At 36.6% G+C, this 19861-nt stretch overlaps 1 protein-coding gene across 1 annotated transcript in view; it reads right to left on the minus strand.

Moving 5' to 3' along the window:
* RAPGEF2 (Rap guanine nucleotide exchange factor 2) overlaps positions 1-19861 on the minus strand; it is a gene marked incomplete at both ends in the record, with an annotated part of 190703 nt that overhangs the window by 89605 nt on the left and 81237 nt on the right. Inside the window, 2 exon segments of the mRNA XM_080620366.1 lie at positions 1042-1117; positions 19752-19835. Coding sequence (XP_080476492.1) covers positions 1042-1117; positions 19752-19835 — 160 coding nt within the window.

Below are 19861 nucleotides of genomic sequence, written 5' to 3' on the forward strand. Positions count from 1 at the left end.
CGAAGTAAAGTTACAGAAAGCTTTAGTTAGTGATAGTAAAAAAAGGCAACTGGCATTTCTCACATATGCCTTCTCTGTCTCCTACTATGTAGTATTAGCTTTGTAAAATGTCTTTTTTACTTAGAATTGGAAGGGGGAGATACATCATCAAACATCTCACAGAAAAAGCTACCATTACACAGCCATCTTTTTTTGTTTACAGTGAAATCACGAAGAGCTTAGAGCCCACAAAAGCAAGTCTTGCATTTGCATGAAGGTAAGTTAAACAGCTACTTCTTTTTTTTTATAGCAATCAACTTTAAACAAGCAACCTGATCTCTTCCACAAGCCTAAAGCTGTGCCACAATCTCCTGCGCTTATGCAAGTTTTACAGAAACAGTCACTTTTTAGGAAAAAAAGTGTTTAGTGTCACAGCCTATATCTGGACTATGACCTATATATGGCTTAGATAATTGTCATGCCTGTATTATGAGCTGATTGCTATCCCAGTGACAGAGGAAAAACCAAACCGAAGTTTTAGGTTTTTAGATAGAGATGAAGATCAGAGACGATGCTGTTCTGCCACTGGACTAAAGCAGATACCGCTAACAAAATAACCTTCACGCAGAAAGCGGGTAGAATTTTAAAACGTTCACAGTGCTTCCTAAACCTCAGGCAGCTGAGAATAAATTTAATTCAATCAAACACTAATTACTCAAGGTAACCTGAGGTTAATACTTTAAAGCACCTATGCCTACCTTTAATAATAAAGCCGCTTTAAGAAAACAAAAACAAAACAAAAATAAAAACCCACAAACTGTTCTGTTACTTTCCTAGCACAAGAAAGCTTCAATTTGACAAGAAATATTGTAAACATTACAAGATGCCTTTATCACTCAAATAATGCAAGTATGTGTGCAAAGAATGCAAGAAAGTTACGTATGACATCTTAGATTTATAAAAAGATAATGTGCAAAACTGAAGACTCCAGGTTTTATTGGAAGTTGAAATATTACCAAAGCTGGTCTGTAAAATTTGAAAGCAACTGAATGAAATTCTTACCACAATCATTTCAGATGGCTCCAAAACAATGCATTCACAGCCACGCCTGAAGCTTCCTGCAGAACGCTTGCCAAAGCTGAAGAAGAAAAACACTTGAATCAGAACAATATATCCAGACTATAACACAACCTGTGAGCATATTTACATCTTCTCCTGATACTGTAAAGCACAGAAAAAATGTACATACCTCTGAACAATATAAGTTTCATGCATATGTCCTTCAACAAGTAAACGATACCCGAGGACACCAAGAGCTGTGTAATTTGCATTTACATACTTTTCTAAGAATATTTGCTAAATAATTCTATTAACATTAAAATAAGTGTCAATCAAGTGCTGTCTACTGAAGATGCACGGTTGATTCTGAACTACATTACAGAGTTTGATCAAGTATCTTCTGACATTACAGTATTAAGTTTCCTAAGCTATCTGCATTTCTATAAAGAAAGCTAACTAGCATATGAAGGAAAGAATGAAAAGGCTGATCAACTTTAATTACTTCAATAAATTAATAAAATAAGGATGCTTAACATTAGAGTATTCCCAAATTGAACTGATGAGGACAAAAGTTTGTTCTGCCTTTCATGACACATTCCCACCTCAGTGCTGTAATTAAGCTTGGTACTAATTTGTTTCATGTACTATAAAATAGAAAGCTATTTTAGTTTCAGTTTCTGAAGTGCTCTGCCTGTATTAAAAGAATGTGTCTCCACAAGTTAACTGCAAAGAATCCTCAAAATGCCAGCAGTAAGGGTGGAATGCAGAGAACCCGTACATAATTCAGTGAAATACAAGACCTCACGGTTATTGGATCCTTAATTGTACACTGTCAGAGTGGAAGAAGAGACAACCAGCTGAAGTTTGTTTCTGGTTATGTTTGTCCCCCTCCAGGTAGTTCATATTTAAACCTGTCTGGTCAATGCCAGACTTTTCCCACTGCAGAGAGGAAGGCAGGACAGATTAAATAGCTGGAACACCAGGACCCCTCTTGTAGCCTGCCTGAAAATTTGCCAAAGCCAACGTAACTACCTAGCCTTTCCCTGTCTTCAACCAGGCACTTTGACACAGGCATGTGAAACCTTCATATCTGAAGGTCACAGGGCAACAGCTATTAAATCAGTTTTTGAAAAACAAACCAGACTCTTTAAAATTGTAAAATCTGAATTTTAACCAATCCTCTAATGCACAGTCACAGTGACATGCTTAAGCTTCGATGCTTGTGAAAGCAACTTTTTTAAGCTTTATTTCGTAACAAGCAAACTGAAGAAGTTCATACACCATTTGGAACAGTCTATCTAACCAGTTTATCTCTATTCTTCTGTCCTGTCTGGCGATTAGTACAAATGAACAATTTAACTTGCTACCCCAAAGGCTAATCTCTTGACAACAGCACGTTTACAGCTCAAAAAGGCGGCAATCAGATATTGAAAAGAAATGCCAGCTGTGCTTATTCATCAAAATAATAATCGCATTTAATGGTACATGGGAGTTCCACAATAGAAAAAAAAATCTCCAGAATACTAGGCCTCTTGAAAAGAAACATTCAATGAAGAAGTCTCTTGGCAAAATGCTTATTTTCCTAGAGGCAAACATATGCTTCCTCCTATAGTCCAGCAACAAAACACAGAGTGCTTTACTCTACAATGCCATCTTGAATTTTATATAATTTCAACTACTCTTAAAGATACTAGCAAATGAAACCATTATCTTGATTCCCTAGACTGTTACAAAAGTGACTTTTATTATCTTGATCCATGCACAGTTTTTCCATAAGAAAAAGGAAAGGTGGAAGGGAAAAGAGAAAGTAAATCAATTCATTGATTGAAAAATAACAATGTAAAAAATGTTGTTTAGGAAGTCAACTTATTTGATATTCTAATTGAAAACAGACAGAAATGTTCCCTTTCTTCTTGCAGATCCTTGTCCGCTCTTTGCAACCATTGGTTTTGGTCTAGAACATACTATTGTTGTATTTTTTTGACAGCCCATTTTCTAGCCTCACAGCAAGCACTAATTTCAACAGAAATTGCATATACACTTTACACTCCACCATTTTTTAATTCCTCTATTACTGTCTACAAGTATCAACTTTGAACTTCTGCCCATTGCTAATCGCTGCTGACATCCAAAAGTTTCAAGTTTAGCAAGCACAGTAAAAACTAAAAACTGTTTTGGATGTGCCTTTCTATTCTTGCATAACTTATTTGGATTCAGCACAAAGGAAAACGTAGTCAACATAATAAGACAAAAGGCATGTACTAAATTACTATAAAGACAATTCTTTATTTCTGATCCTACTAACACACTGGTTCTCACAGCAAACAACCATGTCATTGCTGCACTGCTCAGATTCCTATGACAGTGCGGAATTTATCAGAGCAGACAGCACATCACACGTATATATTATCTTTGACCAAAGATGGCAAGGCACTTCAGGCTGCAAAGAAACTCTCTTATCTTTGTGAAGCATTGTAGACAAGAAGACAAGTAAATCAATATGGAAGAAAGTTAAATGACCTTTCAGATATTGCAGTTCTTTTCTCAAATATGCCACATCAGCTAAACTTCCTGACTTCCAATCTGCTGCTGCAAATTCATCATCAGCGTGGAATTCATGCAACCAGGGAAAATTAGGAAACTCTTGTGAGTGTCCACTATGTCGCGACACTTCAGAAGTGTCCAAACTCTGACTACGGTAGAACAACCACTGTGATACTGCAATACTATCTGTTGCAGAACCACGCTTTGATACCTAGATAGTCATACAAACTCTTGTTGACATGCAACTTTGAGAAACTACTGGGAGCTTAGGGCACTGACAATCCTATGGTTTCAGTTCAGAAGACTGATATCAAAGTCAGTAAGCTTTATCAAAATTAATCTGTCAGAGTTTTGCCCAAGAGCAAAACCCACAAAAAAAAAAGAGAAAAATAAGGACTTCAATGACAGTCTTGTCTACCTGAAATCCTTAGCTGCAGCAACCAGACACTAGGTAGAAGAAGCTACCAAACACACTTGATTTAAATGAAAGGAAGTTATTTAAAACACTAGTAAGCAGTAAAAAGAAGCAAATACCCGACACATAATACAGTTTGTTTATGGAGCTGATCAAAAGCCCAAGCGGTAAAGCCTTTTATAACATAGCAGGAGAGGAACTTCATACAAGGGACCACAAGCTGGCATGCAAGCACGCAAACAGTAGCAGCAAATAAAGTTTCAGTGGAAGGGCTGACATATCTTCATAATAGCAGCTCTATTTCAGTAACTTTTGCTAGACACTATTCTTTCCAAATTTTGATGACAGATTTCCCATAGAAAATTGGTTTGACTACTCAGATTTATCACAAAATACAGTCTACATGAGCAGTGGTTAGCTAAAGTAAAACGTATGAGCAGGTTTCAATGTATGAAGGATTTGATAAACTTATTTCCTCCCCTGTGAAGTAAGCCCGTGGATATATGATTTCAGTATGGAGCTTAAGGTTAAATCACACTTTTTATTCTAAAATGCAGTAGAGAATTTTACAGAATGAACACTTCACTTTTGGTTGTATCATATCATTCCTTAATAATTTCAATTAAAATTATCTTAGTACACTAAGATACAAATCTTCTTTTCCTACCTAAGCCTTATTAATTTCAACTCCTAAAAATAGCTCATTTGCAACTATTAAGTCAGCAACACACCTGAGGATCCCAGCTTTGCAACTATTTTCTCTAAAGCAATGATGTGCGTCAGGAAATTCCATCAAAGGAAACTAAGGTAGTTTAAAGTTATCTTTGCAATGGTGGCTGTCAATATGGGATGTAGAGGTTATAGCAGCAATTTAGATAGCCAGAAGGCTGCCAGGTTAGGATATTGCTGCCTCACCTAAAATCCCCAAAGAGCCTTGTTTTGCAGCAGCTTTTCCAACGCTTGTTTTTTCTTGCTACCAAGTATTAAACTTCACAGATGCTCTCCCTCAGCACCTGTCCTAAAGGCACTTCACTTCTGGAGTCATTTTCTATCACAGTAACATTTATTCCCCATAAACCTACTGAACCTATGATGTGCATATAAAACTACTTAAAAAACCCACAACCTTAAAGATATACAAAGCAATTTGATTTGCAGGAATCCACTTTACAGTAGCAATTTTGAAAACCAACAATAAAAAAAAATCCACTCTTGGAAGGTTATATGTTCTTCCCAAGCAACTGTTCCATAACTGTACCATTGCCTACAGCAAGTGACAAAAGTTTAATTTCCCACTTCACTATTCAAAAGCATTATTTCCAAATAAATTCATTAGTAGTAGGAAAACCTTTTGCTCACTACCTGTTTTCAAAATATGTATTTTAACCCATATAAGTAATTTACAACTTCATTTTCATTCTAATACATTTTAAAATTCAGTTTACATTGACTAGTTAATAGAAGATAAGTTTTAAGTGAAAGCTAAGGGTTTCCATGTTTCCCCAAGTTTACACTTTCAGTTTTCATCAGAAAATCCTTTGCAATTATAAAACTACAATTGGCTTGTCAGTAGCTCACAGACAGCAAAATGAGAATACTTTAAGACCCTTCAAATTTAATAGATGTACTAATAAAACAAAACAACAAAGTACCTCAATTAAATGAAACACCTAAAGCTACAAGCAACACATTAATTTTTATGAGCACTTACACAGAGACAGCCGAAAACTTCCAGGTATTGAGGGTGACTTGTTCTACCCTTTCTATTATCATCGTGACACTGAAGGACAACTCAGTTTTCTCCAGACGTGACCCGTCCATTTCCCCAGGTCCCAAGACATAGTTGTACATGCACACACAGATGCTCTTTCCAAAGCTCGCAGGAAAGGCAGCAGCTACTGAGGAGGGAATATTTCCCTATCAGCATTCAGCCCTGTCCCCTTGCCTTGGGCCTCCACATTCCTGTTTTCACGTCGGCCCAGCTCCCAAATGGAAAGCCATTTCTCAGCACTGGAATGTGAATGCATTCATCAAAAGTGATGCAGAATCTGAAGTCAACTCCACTGACAATGAAAACTGAGAAAAGGTTTCTCAGTAAGAAGTCCTTTTATTCCTTCCTCAAAGATCTCTCACAGAAAGCCCAATTTCACTTGTGACAGCTATTTTTCAAAAAGGACATACAAAACTTAGGGGCTTCCTCTATAATGTGATTTTAGCCTTTATTTCTTTTGCTATTCACTACCTTGATTAGCTTAAAGTGATAATTAATTCACAGTTGAATTACAAGTCTACATAATAAAGTCTATAACCAAGTCTGTAATTAAACTACAAGTCTATAATAAAACTACATCTAAGTCTCACAAAAAACCTTCCACAAATTATGGTCATCCATAGGATGCACATTCTTCAGTCCATTTTAAAATGCAAGATACTGTTACTGTTTTTTGTATTTTTTAATGCAGTATTTGCAACGAAGTTTAGTTTAGAATAAACTCTATTTAATTGTCATTTCCTCTAAGTCAAAAACCTTATTGCATTTGCATATGCTCTAACACAAGAAACAATAAAAGTAACAGAGTTTCTTGTTTCGCAAGTTCTTAGAGTTTTCTGTGGTACATTTCTACAGGGAAATAAATTCCATGTAAATTTTGCTTAAAAAAAAAAAAATCAAACTACAATATATTAAAAGTAGAAATACTATGGATGAGTATTGCAATGATTTATGTCAAAACACTAGAAAGTCGGATACTCAAAAACATTCTTTGCTCTGAGGTTTTCAAATGGGACATGCAATAGGTTTAACATCACCACTGGAATATTTGCCAGTGCATAAACCAAATATTCCAAACTCTTCTCGAGTTTACATTACATAGCTTCAGTTGACATCTACATTTAGGAGAATCACAGGAACTACCAAAATGAAATACAGAGGTACTGCATTAAGCATACTTAGAATGTGAAGTTATGTAAGCCAGTGAGTCTTCATTTGCTTTTAGATAGCCCTCACCTTGCAAATACTATTACTACGATCACTACTTATATTCAAGTGCTCTCTTACATGTTTCCCATCTTCTCTCTACCCTCCACTTCCAAATCGTGCTTCCCAAACTCAGAGCAGAGTGGAGTCACCATTCCTCTAGACAGATTATTTGCCGCACATGCTGCGTGGCACTGCTTCCTCCTTACAGTTCCATGACCTTAGCCATGACTAGCAGCTGCTCTCCATCACTGCATCAATTATTCTTTGATGATACAGAAACAAATATGAGCAGAATGTCTGGTCTCTCACAAATCCCAAAGTCAGATCTTAATGCAGTATACAACATTTAACTTGCAACAACACTAAAACATGTTAGATCTAGTTCTAAAGCAAGCCAGTCATGCTGAATTCCCAAATGAAATACTATAGAGCAGTAGTTAGTAGATGTCTAGATGGACACAAAATGGGGACTATCTTCTATCTGCCACTTCCAGAGATAGTAAGGGATTCAGTCAAGTTCCTCCTCCTCCATCTTTTTGACTAAACCCCACCACATTTCATTTTGGTACCTCCACATTAGAATGAAAAACATCAATCCCTCTTAATGGCTTATTCTAACCAAGCTAGGTTTAGCAGGGTTTCACAGGAATGGGCTGTGAAAGCCAGACTGTTCCTCCACCCAACTTGCCCTTGCCAGGTATTTTTTAAAGAAAGCTACCATTCAGAAGTGTGTATACATGCACAAGCCATCCCTAGGGGGAGGCTTAAGCGTTCTGATGAAAACTAAGTTTGGCATGGCCATTTTCTGACCCCTCAGAAAAAAACAGACAGAGCCCTTCATGCATGCAGAGCAGCTCTGACGCAAACAGCCCTCCACTGGGGATGATGCAAGGAGGGAAGGTAGCAGCAGACCTCCCCACACTTAGAGCTGCACACTGGAAACTATGAAAGCAGGGGTTTGTCAGCTAAAAGACAGAGGATCATTATCAGATAATTTGATCTTCTGCAAAATATAGGCTGGCTTCTTCGATTCTCACTGAATTAGTGCCTGTCTTTTAGGAAAAGTGAATATTCAAGTGAATATTCAAGTGAATATTCACGTGAAATATTCAAGTGAAGCCCAAGATGCTTTTGACATGTATTAAATATTACTTTTAATTAAAATTGGAGGTCATCTGCAAATCAAAATAATCAGTAGATTCATCTTTTTTTTTCCTTTTAATATATTGAATTTTCACAATGTTATTATACATACCACCTTTTTCCTTTTCTTTCTTTCTTTTTTTTTTTTTTTCCCCAGCAATAGCAAATAGCTACTTTATAGAAATGCTCTTCAGCTGAAAGGAAAACTGAAATGCTGGCAGCTGGAATCTGAGTTGAAGAGGCATTTGCAGACCTGTCACTGTTTGCAAATCCTGGAGACATGAGCTCACTACATACCATGGATAAGGATGATTAGACTTATCCAGTGTCATATGATAGCTTAGATGTTTACAGTCTCAGATACAACAGCTCATGTGTCAGGGAAGGGACTCACAACATCACAGCTAAGTACACGCCACTTAATAATACTTTGGGGGGGATGTTTCTCAAGAGAAATAAAAAAAAGCCTCAATGGTCACTGCAGCTCCTTGCTTAACCTGGGACCCAACTACCCTCTGCCAGAACAGGGACCACAGTGTCAAGGGCAATAACTCCACTGCTCTAGCAGGAAGAACCCAGCACGCTAGACAGAATACCTGACAACTAACCAGTCCATGTGAAGGACACAAAAATTACATGATAAGCACATTTATAGCATATTAATGCTTTACATAATTCCTGCTAAAAATGTGTGAAAGTTAATTTGCAGTCCAGCTGAAAGCTTTAGTAAACTTCTTCAGTATTTTGAACACGTTTAGTTAGCATCCTTAGAGATGACAGACTGGAGTACTTTACCTACGCAATACTTGTAGGGATTTCTTTGTTTCTTATGTAAATGCAACCCAGATCAGATGTTGCATTAATCTGGTAATCTACAGCTGACTACTGAAAGCACTTCAAAAGAAGTTCCTGAAACCCCCCAGTGAATAATTTGAAATTGGGCAGATTCTGGAGGCTTGCTCCCAGAGAAGGTCCTGTCAGTCAGCCCCTGAAGCATATGCCTTGCGATCTTCATTTTCTCTTAGTAGAGACTACTGTTTTGAAAAGTGTTATTAATTTTAACATCATAGTGAGTTGCAAAACTGAGTATGGCAGAACTTAGGGTCCTTTATGACCCTTTCATGAACAAGAGAAATGTGTTTATGAAAATCAAGATCGGTGTTTGTAAACACATATATAAACAAACAAAGCTGGATGTAGCAGTGGCATTAACAAAATTTAGCTTGTTGCAGCAGTTCAACTTTGCAGCCTCTCTAGTACAGAAAGCAAGAAGCCAGGTACCTCATTGGAACAACTGACAGAAAAGATCCTTACTTGGAAAAAAAAATAAAAATCTCCCTGTTTTTAAATTCGAAGTTCTCTTTTTATCTTGGAAAACATTCAAAGGTGAAAGCTTTTTTCCTAACCTCTTTTTTTTCTTTTTTAATATTCGTTTTTTTAAAAAATGTGTTTTCATAAATGGTTTCAATAAAGACAGCTTTGCTTATGCTTATGCTTCATCTTAATGATGTCTGTGTTGCCATGGAGATTACTCTGACATCACAAGATCTACATAATGGTCTCAAAGAAGGAGAAATAGTAGGAAAACATTACTTCAGGGGCAAGACCTTGTCTGAGCACAGTGTGGCTTATTAACATTCATGAAATTCATTAAAACAGAGGAGTATTTTTCTAACCTCATATAAAGCCTTTAGATGCTAAATCTTAAATGAAGACTTTTTTTCCCTCCTGTAAAAATATATAGTAAGCTTTTTAAAATCCTCCTATAGATTTTGATAATTAGAAATTGACACATTTTTTACAAATATTAAAAATGAATGATTTGACATATCAACCAGGGTTGTAGTAGTAAAATAAGACCATATATATTGACATTTTCCACCCCACTTACACTCCTAACTCATTCAATACAAGCAGTTCATTCACATGGAGGGTTAAACACACCCTCAATAACTAGTTTCCATAAATCTTATTAGTACATATTTTTAAGATATCTTTGCAATAATTTCCCTATAACTGTAAAGGAGTAAAAAAAAAACCAAAATAGTGAAGTAATAGTTATAATTTTTAGCTATTTAGATTATAATGTTAAAATAAGTTATCCCTCATTTAACGTGCTATTTTATGCCTACTGTCCCTGCATTTATCTTTCAGAAGCATTCAAAAATTGTAGTGTCACTTGAAAAGAAAAAGCCTCTCAGACATTTTAGTTTTCTACAGTATGGAAAAACATTTTGTTAAAAACACCATTTGTTGAAGAATTAGAGTAGCAGAATCATTCTAACAATCAAAATAATAATTTTGATTTTTGCATATAGTTCGTTTTGTTGCTGTTTTGGGGTAAGTAATGACCAGAATTTCTCAGTTCATTACACTCATAAAACTTGCCCAGAGACCCTGACAGCATGTAAAACAAGCACGATCTTTCTTTTGCCCTCATCAGGAATCTCATAATGTAGTTTTCTAAGGTAACCCAGGAGTTTTTTGATATTTTGCAATTCGTACAAAAGCTCAAAACCTTCGATACTAATAATCAGAAGGAGCCTTCAATCAGACCAGATTGTAGAACCGATTATCTCACCAACTGCAGTATCAACTGTGAAAGAGTAAGTTTTCTTCTGATAGATATTTTTAATTAAACATGTAAGTAGTAGTGAATATCCAGGTATAACAGGTCTCGCATTTAACTTTGAAACAACCACGAACTTCATTACAGAGAATTTTCCCCTCAACTTCTCAGAAACAGCTCTCACTTTTTTTTTTCCACACCCTCATAGTATTCAAGTAATTCATTATCATTTCAGATGACACATTTGCAATACTAAACTCAAGCCTGAAATTTTAGAAGAAAGATATCAGTGTGAGAACTGTTAAAATTAAATAAATATCACAATTATAATGTACAGAGGCACAATAACAGCAAAAAGCAAAGATGAAAAGTGCTTACAAGACTGATTACTTGCTGTTCTCAATTACTTTAAATTGTGACATGCTCCATTTGAAACTCTAATGCCGGGATTAGAAAGGTGTCTCAAACCAATGAAACACAAAATACATTAAAGAGTGGAGTCAGCAATAAAAAAACATATGTTTTCAAGGACGGCTTTTGTTTGAGCACATTTTAGAAACGTATCAGCTAAGCAGCACAAAATTTTTCAATAAGAATATCTTTAGGAAAAACACGTTTCAGTGGAATGAATGTGTTTCCCATCCTGTCCATCCTAGAGAGCATTCTAAAACATTCCTAGGAAAAAAGAAATCAACAGAACCCACCCCTTCAGAAAAAGGCAACCTCCCCCCCCCATCTCAATTTCAGCACCTTTTTCAACACTAATTAGTCATAATTTTAACCCTAGCTTTCTAACATTTAAAAACCTGGGATGCCAGAGTTGGTATCATTCACAGATGTCATAGATTCCTCTATCAGCTACCTTAATGGATTCTCTCCTTTCTCTGGTTTCTTTCTCCTAAAAGATTAACCCCCATGAATCTAGTCTGCTAAACCACTCTACTTAATTTTAATTTTTCCTTAAGGTCTTTTTCAGTTACTCCAATCTATTAAGATATATTCCTGCTTACACATAAAAATTCTACTATCCATGCTTACACAGATTTTGTTTTCCTTTAGCATTGGCTCTATCCCATACTTACATCATACTGAAAAGTTTTGAGTATACTTAATCTGTACAGCAAGTGCAAAAAATAAGTTGGTTCACAGACAAGACTTGTCTTAAAAGCAGTGATTTGGATTTATACAGTTACATTGTTTCTATGTTCCATATCACAAATTCCTAAACATAATTTTGTCATTAAAATACATGCATTTAGCTTTTTAGTATTTTTAGACAACTGCAGTTTCAACAGGGAAGATACTGACTTGAATAAAGCACAATATAAGAACAGACAATGTATGAAGTTTTTCTGAACATTCTACCAACACACCTGAGCATGAGAAGGTGATCCAGACCATATCCAAACCATATCCAGTCCATCACCAGGTCTTCCATATGGAAAAAGAAATCTGTAACTCTGGGATATACGCCTACAAACTAGCACAATGCTTGCATTTGTGAGGGCTTCTGAAGTTGACTTTTCTCCTAACATGAGTATTTCCATCCCTGAAAACCTCCCCCACCTTAAGAGGGATCAGAAATATTCAGGCTCACTTAGAAATTATTCAGGTCATTTGACACTTTCTGCTTTGTTGTTACCCTCTATCTCCCATTATAAACTTGGAAGAAAGCCTGGTAGCACTAGACCCACTACACTAGATTTCTATTTTTATTTTCAAAAGATGCCAGTGTAATAGATTAAGCCCTTAACATTTTATCAGCTGGGTAAGAGCAAAATTCCAGTAGTGTTGAAATAATTGTTTTGACAGGAATAATGCCAGACACAACCCAATCTCATCATTCAGGAAATGTGTCCTCTTCTATTTCCCAATACCCCAGATACTGGCAGCACATGTGGAAGATGATCAAATTCAAACCCCGATGAACTCTTATATTATTCAGCAGAAGACAAACTGAGTGGGACAAAGCAAAATGTATGTAATACCAAATTCATTTAGCTGTAAAAGTAAGTATTCATATTTTAAAAAAACTGTACACCAACTTCTTAGCAAACAGTTAAAAAAGTTTCAGATGACATTGCTGGTACAAGTAGCATGTGCTCTGCGTCATGAACTTTGCTGTAACAGCAGGTGAAGTGACAAGACAAGGACCTGTTAATTTATGGCTCAGCTAATTCAGCTACAGCCAGAGCTGTCTGTAACTGTGTCTAAGTGAGGAAGCCAGACTCAGCGATCTCGAAACCCTCCCTGCTAGCCAGCTCTCAGGGAGCTAAGGTCAGGGATAGACCCATGGCAGCTCCAGTTCCTCCAGTACCTCGCAAAGAAGAAGGCAATGCCACTATCGGTGAGCTCCGGGCTTCACTAATAACACTGGCCACGATACCAACAGGAGATGAACAAGTTCAAAGCAGATGGCCAGATCAGGCACACCCAACAGAATGGTCAATCTTGTAAACAAGCTTTTATTTTCTCCAGGAGTTTAAGTCTAAAAAAGTAATCACAGCTGCATGCACTGTGATAGTCTAATTTTGTGCTTGCAGGTAAAAGGAAACATTTCTACCCAAGAGAACATACAGAGTCTTTAGGTAGATTCAGATGGTACAAAGCAATTAGTGTTACTTTCTCAATGTCTATTTAAAATCCATTAGAAGTTCATGGTAGACGTACACTCAGTCATAAATGGACTGACATCTCCACTACTTCTCCCAACTCCCCTCTTCAGTTTATGATCTCAGTCTTTCCCAGATTAGACTGTCACATCACACTCCTTCATGCTTCAGCTTCAACTGACCGACTGAAATGCTTAATTGAGGCATTCAAACCGGACAGAAGAGAAGACAACACCAGGGGTCAGCCCACAACAAGACCATAATACCATGGCAACAGTGGTGAGCATGGCTTCAGAACAGCACTAGCTGGATACAGAAATAAAAAGCAACATATAGGTCATGGTAAAATCCAGCAGCAGCAGCAAGCAGCACAAATAAACAAATAAATAAATAAAAAGATAGATAAATAAATAAATAGAGTTTTATATTAAAGAGCAAGAGTTCTGAAAGCAAAATAAATCCAAAGCATACAGTTTCAAGCAATTTCTTAAATACACTTGAAAACATAGCCTGGGGAGTTAGTTTTCTTTACAAAGATCCCATGTATGGTCTTCATATTTCCATCATGATGATGTTATTCCTTAGCCATAAGCAAAACTCGGAAACAGGGAAAAGTTGAATAAGCTTGGCACAGCTCTTGATCAGCTCCCTCTGCAGCTTAAATAACTCAGCTAGCAGCTCCCAAAAATACAATCCTAAGTCTCTTTCAAATTCATTGTTCTAAAACTCTCAGTTTCCTTCTTAAGGGAAAAAAACAAAACCAAAAAAACTTTCTAGGGGATTTTGCTTTAAATATTTGTATACATTGGTTACACCAGTTATGCTGTAAGTTTCAGCCAGGAATAGCCATTATTAATAAACACTAACTTGCAAATATATTAGGGTCATACACTGAGAAATGTTTGTTATCATTGTAATTAAAGCTATCAATATAACTTTACTTACTGAAAGATCAACCAAAGACAGTTCTCTGTTAAAAATATAAACATATAATTAGTTATATATATGTAAACCACACCAAACAGCATGTCCCAGGCATCAGAAAAAATTAGGATGTCTGTTTCAGGATATAAAACTGTATAAATGCATGTACATAGCCAAAAGCTCTGCTCCTGCACCATTATACTCACATGCATTATCTGTCAAAATGTAAAACAAAAAAAAAGAAATAAAACAACAAAAGCATAAAAACAAACCAAAAACCACCACCAAAAAAAGAAACACATCCAAGCCAAAATCCTTAAGCTTTCTTCTGAGAGAAGCTACTTTAAGTTAATCAGACACACTTGGACAAGGACAAATAATTTCTGCACAAATTGAATTCTGTTATTGCTTTATACGCATTCAAAACAAGTCCATAATTTCTTCAATGGCTCTCCAAGAGAATTTGATATTTCATTCCATTTTTCAAGTTGTTTTAGTATAGGAAAGACCAGAGGGCTAAATCATCAATATTTAAAGAGATACATTCCTTTTAATTTTGAAGACAGAAAAACAGATGTTCTCTTAACTTCAAAACTTGATCTTTTAATTTGAGGAAAAAGCTTAAATAATTGCTCCCCTATGTAAAATCTGTGAACTTGCTAAAGGGAGAACAGCTCTCCATCACCACATGAAGTGATGAGGGGAGAACTGGTTGGGTGCCTACAGAAGGAAAGAGTATAGATGACTGAGTAGTTAAAGACGAGCAAAACCAGGTTTGCACATGGCAAGTTGGTACCACAGCATGCCCGAGCAGCACAGTACACACCACCCAGACAACCTGGGAAGAATTCTAGGAGAAAAGCAGAAAAAAACAGGCACTTTTCAGAGCCTACTGGTCTGACAAAAACTGCTCAGCAATTCTGTATTTTGTTGCTGCTAAGTTAGTTCATCCTTCAGTTGTGGAGGCCACAGACAAGCAGAAAGTTTGCTGTGGGAGATCTAGGAGACGTTTTTGTAGTGCAGCTCCAAGTCAAATAAAAGGAAAGACCATGGTAAATTTTACACTGGAAGCAAATTCCTGGAACTAAAACCACACGGAAAGTCCGAGCAGCTGAGCAAATGTGATGAGAGCATGCAGCAGACCAAGAGATGCTGGAGGCAATTCCAAAAGATACTCTGAGGAACTGTCGCATTACTGCTGTCAGTGATCACATGAAAACACAGGAGAGCCAGGACAACCTTCTGGGAATTGTATTTTCTACTAATTTATTTTCTAGACTTCATAAATAAACCTCATTTTACCATGTGAACTGCTTCAGGGTACAGATACTCAAGGAAAACAGCGATGGGAGCAAGAGTTAATTTGTGCTAGCTTGGTGGTTGTGGTGGGAGTGGGGAACTCAGGAATGCTTAGTTTCACCATAATATGTGCCTGATATGTTAAAGAAAAAGAATAAGTATGGAAATTGTTAATAGTAAGATATGGGGGTAGAAGAAAATCTTCCTCACATTAAACTGTCAGAATAAATTTCACTGTTGCAATGCACGAAAATTAAATAGGAGAACAAGATTAAGCTTTACTTTATGTCTCAAAAAAATATGTTAGCTTTAAATGTTCAGGTCAAAATTCTTTAAAACTCCGAATTCCAAGTTTTCCAAAAACAATAAGTTAACTGAATAAAATCAAGCCTTACCTTTGGAACACTATTTGCTAGCTGAAGGCTTGGCATTTAAACAAATTCTAGCTAAACTATATTTCAGAAGGGAAATAAAACAGTACTCATGCTATTTTCACAAAACAGACATAGTTTAGATGTTAAGGTTTCCAAAGCAAGATACTCAATTTAGGACTTCACTTATTCCAATATTCCATCTTGAACACTATATTTTTTTTTAGTTTTGACTTAAAGACTTGTCAAATAACTGGTTAAAAGCAGTTCTACAAGTCACTCAGTAGATTACGTAACAGCAAAATTGACAGCTACGGCACTCATTTCAAACTATTGCAACTGCCAACTATTTGACTCTATATAGTACATTACAAAGCTGCTTAGTTTTTTACAGCCATACTATTATTTATTTCTGTCTGAGTAGGAACGCAGGAGAGTGGTCATTTCTTATGTTTTCAGACAGCTTGGTTGTTTGGGGGTTCTTTGTTATTTTAAGACATTCTTCTTCCCCAACTATATATTATCTGTCTGCCAAACCTCGTCATCACTGCCTCTCCCCAGAGAATTTTAAATGGCATCTAACACTTGGAATCAAAGATGTGGAGACAATGGATTTGGGGAAAAAAAAGAAAAGTTTACCTGACATAATACATAACAAAGGAGCATTTGCAGTGTTATCCACCAGCCAGTCTGATGATGCTGTATCTGAAACTAATGCAGCTAAATTAGCCAATAGAGGCTAATGCAATACCCAAATACAAGTAATATGTTGAATATTTGCAGTCAAATACACTAAGGTACTTCTACATTTCAGCTATAAATCTGATAATAGCACTCCATCCTTTTCCTTATAGGCTCACATGCCAACAGCCATGAAGTTTAGAGTAGGACAGAAATCAGCACAGGACTCTGAAAACACCTGCAAGAATGGAGGCAGATTGAAATTGCTCTTGAAATTTGGAGGGTGGGGGGGAAACATATATTTTATTTTAAATTTCACCAGCTACTGCCCAGCCATCATTCAATAAAGCTGAGCTTGACAAAGCCAGAAGGACAGGCAGTACCAGCAGCTCCCTAAGTCCCGCTGGGAGGGCTGGATGCAGCTCAGAGAGCCTGTGCAAAGGGATTTACTGCAGGTACATGGGGTAGGCTGCCAAAAAAGCAAGAATAATTTTAAGGTAGGGAAAAAAAAATTAGGAGTTTTGGATGGCAAGACATTTGGGAATAGTAAGGTTGGATTACTTAAAAGCTCTGGGAAAATAAAAGTGAGGGAAACAAGAATTTTCTGAGTCACTCAGACTTGGAGAAAGCAACATACTTCCTGCTTTCTGCTCCTACACAGACTTTAGAGCTCCATCCTGCTCTCTTACTCACAAGCTTTACATGTGGCAAAATTATTTCCTAGTGGTGTTCTAGATGCACAAAGACAAAATGGATTAAAGTGGAAAAAAACCCAAAACAAACTACCACTAAAATAGTTTAAATATGAATTTACAATAAGCTTACTCAAACGACAATATTTTGGCCAAACGAGATCAAAATTAGATGATCTCTACCTGGCAATGTTTAGATCTCTTCCTCTTTACCTGAAGTTAATGATGCATTGATCCATTTGCTGAAGCACAGCAAATTCATTTTAACAGCAATAAGACATCAAGACTCCCAAATTACACAATGCTCAAAAAGGCTCTTGAAATTATTACTCCCCATAATGTAAATATTCAGTTTAAGCAAACAGTTATCTAGTAGCTGCCTTTTGCCCACTTCTGACTCTACTCTCTAGATTTCAAAATACCACTATCAGTTCTTTCCAGACCGCAGCCTTTCACAAGATCTTACTCCCTTTTTAATAGGGCACTGTAAAATTTTGCATTAGTGTTGCTGCTAATCAGTCTCAGCATCAAGAAAAAAAAAAAAAAAACACAGTAAAAAAAGCCACTGACTGAATCATACAATGGTTTGGGTTGGAAGGGACCTTAAAGATCATCTAGTTCCAACCTCCTTGGTTATCATTTATTACCAGTATTCCAAATCAGAAATTCAGCCTGGGTGCCCTCTCACTTTTCCCAGGTTTCCTATTTGTAGATGAGCCCAAGGCCCAGATATTGCAGCTTTCTCATTTACAAAGTAAAACTCCTCATTAGCCTTGCCTTAAATTTAAATAAGGTCCTCAACTACCCTTCAATAACTATAGCTTTTGAGCACAAAGCCTTTCACTAGAATGACTCTGGGCTTGATCTCCAGAAAAACTTGCATCTTTAAATTAAACTTTCTTAATTTTGCTTTCACAGACTTATGTTATCTTTGTTGATTAACAGATTGTCTCTCTTGCATGTGGTTCCCAAGATAGCAGATTTGACAGCTGCTTGTCTCCATCCACAACTATGAAACTTTTTCCAATGCCTAATTCCACACTTGCAGTTCACCAAGATCTCAGACACTGTCACAGATATTATTTCTGAATGTCTCCAGGTGAACAGCCCTGAAATTCTCTGCTTAGAGTCACAGAACCTGCAATTTTCTGTTCATTCTTCCAGGAAGAATCTCAAGCTCATCATTTACCTTATTAAATCTCACTTCTCATCAAGTGTCAAAAGATGTCTGAAGCACAACCACTGCTGCAATTCAAAGGAACAGAATATTCCTGCCACAGACTATATACAATCACCCTACATTAATTCAGATATCATATATCCCCTCCCCTGGCATCTCAAGATAGAACTTTCTGCCAGCTTTTTTCCTGACATGTTGCCTGTTCATGGGTGACATACGGGACAATTTTCTTCCATCTGCCAGCAGCAGGGATCCTATAATCCGTAGTTGTTCTACTTTTTACAATAGCCGGTTTTGCACCTTTAGCATATACTGTTTGAAGGTGCATCAAATATACCATTTTATCAGCAATGCCTGTCCTCTCACAGACACAAGATACTCACTTACACCAAGAACATGCCCATCAAACGGAAGTCACAGGACCAGCATTGCCCTCCCACTGAAAGGCATATCTGAACATCTAATTGTTCATATGCCCACCAACACTAGCTCTGAAGTGGTTTCCCACTGTTTAAAACTGTAAGGAAGTTTCTAGCGCTTTCATTCCCATCATACCATACAGAGACAGGTCATTCTTTCATTCCGCCTTTCACAAATTGTAATACATGCCATTTACTTCAAAGGAGCCTTTTATAGCAGTCTGAATGAATATGCATGTAACCAACATTTTAAAGTGATTCTGCTCTGCTTTCACTAAAATGAGCAAGCTCAGCCACCTTAGTCTAAAATCCTTGCAGTCATTTGTATTTACTCCATAGCTCAAAATAATTAAATTTTTTACTGTAGCAATATGAATTTTGAGCATCTTGCACTCAAACTTTTTATCATGTAAAATATCACTTTGTTGCAAATCCATTCACGTGAAACACAACCTCAGACAGAAGTAGCAAAACTTAAGCATATGCTAAAACACGTATTGAAGACTTATACACAGTAAGTAAAGCCTCACGAAAACATCACAAGCTCTATTACATCCTACAATTCAAAGTTTGATTACTCACAGGAATAGATTACATGGTACTTCACTCCATTTGTTAGGTATTTGGTGGTTTTATTCTTAAATTGACAGCATCTGCATGACACTTTGGATGTTTGTACACCATCCACAACGATGTACTTTCAGTTCTAGCTATGGGCATACAACTATTACCACAACTAGCTAGTAAAGTTAGGCAGAGCGTGTTTATGTGTGTACTTCTCTGTTTCACTAAGCACAAGACATTGCCTTTCAATTCTAAAAATTTTCTACATTTCATGATTTATGTTTAAAATACAGAATACAGTACATTCATAACTGACATACCTGCTTCTTGGAAGAAACATAGATTCTTTAATGAAGACTGAACCAGAGAGCAGGATATACCAACAGGTACCAATATCATCAGGGCTGGAAGACAAAAAAAAAGAAAAGAG

Source organism: Psittacula echo, assembly GCF_963264785.1.
Source record: "Psittacula echo genome assembly, chromosome: 1".
NCBI lineage: Eukaryota > Metazoa > Chordata > Aves > Psittaciformes > Psittacidae > Psittacula > Psittacula echo.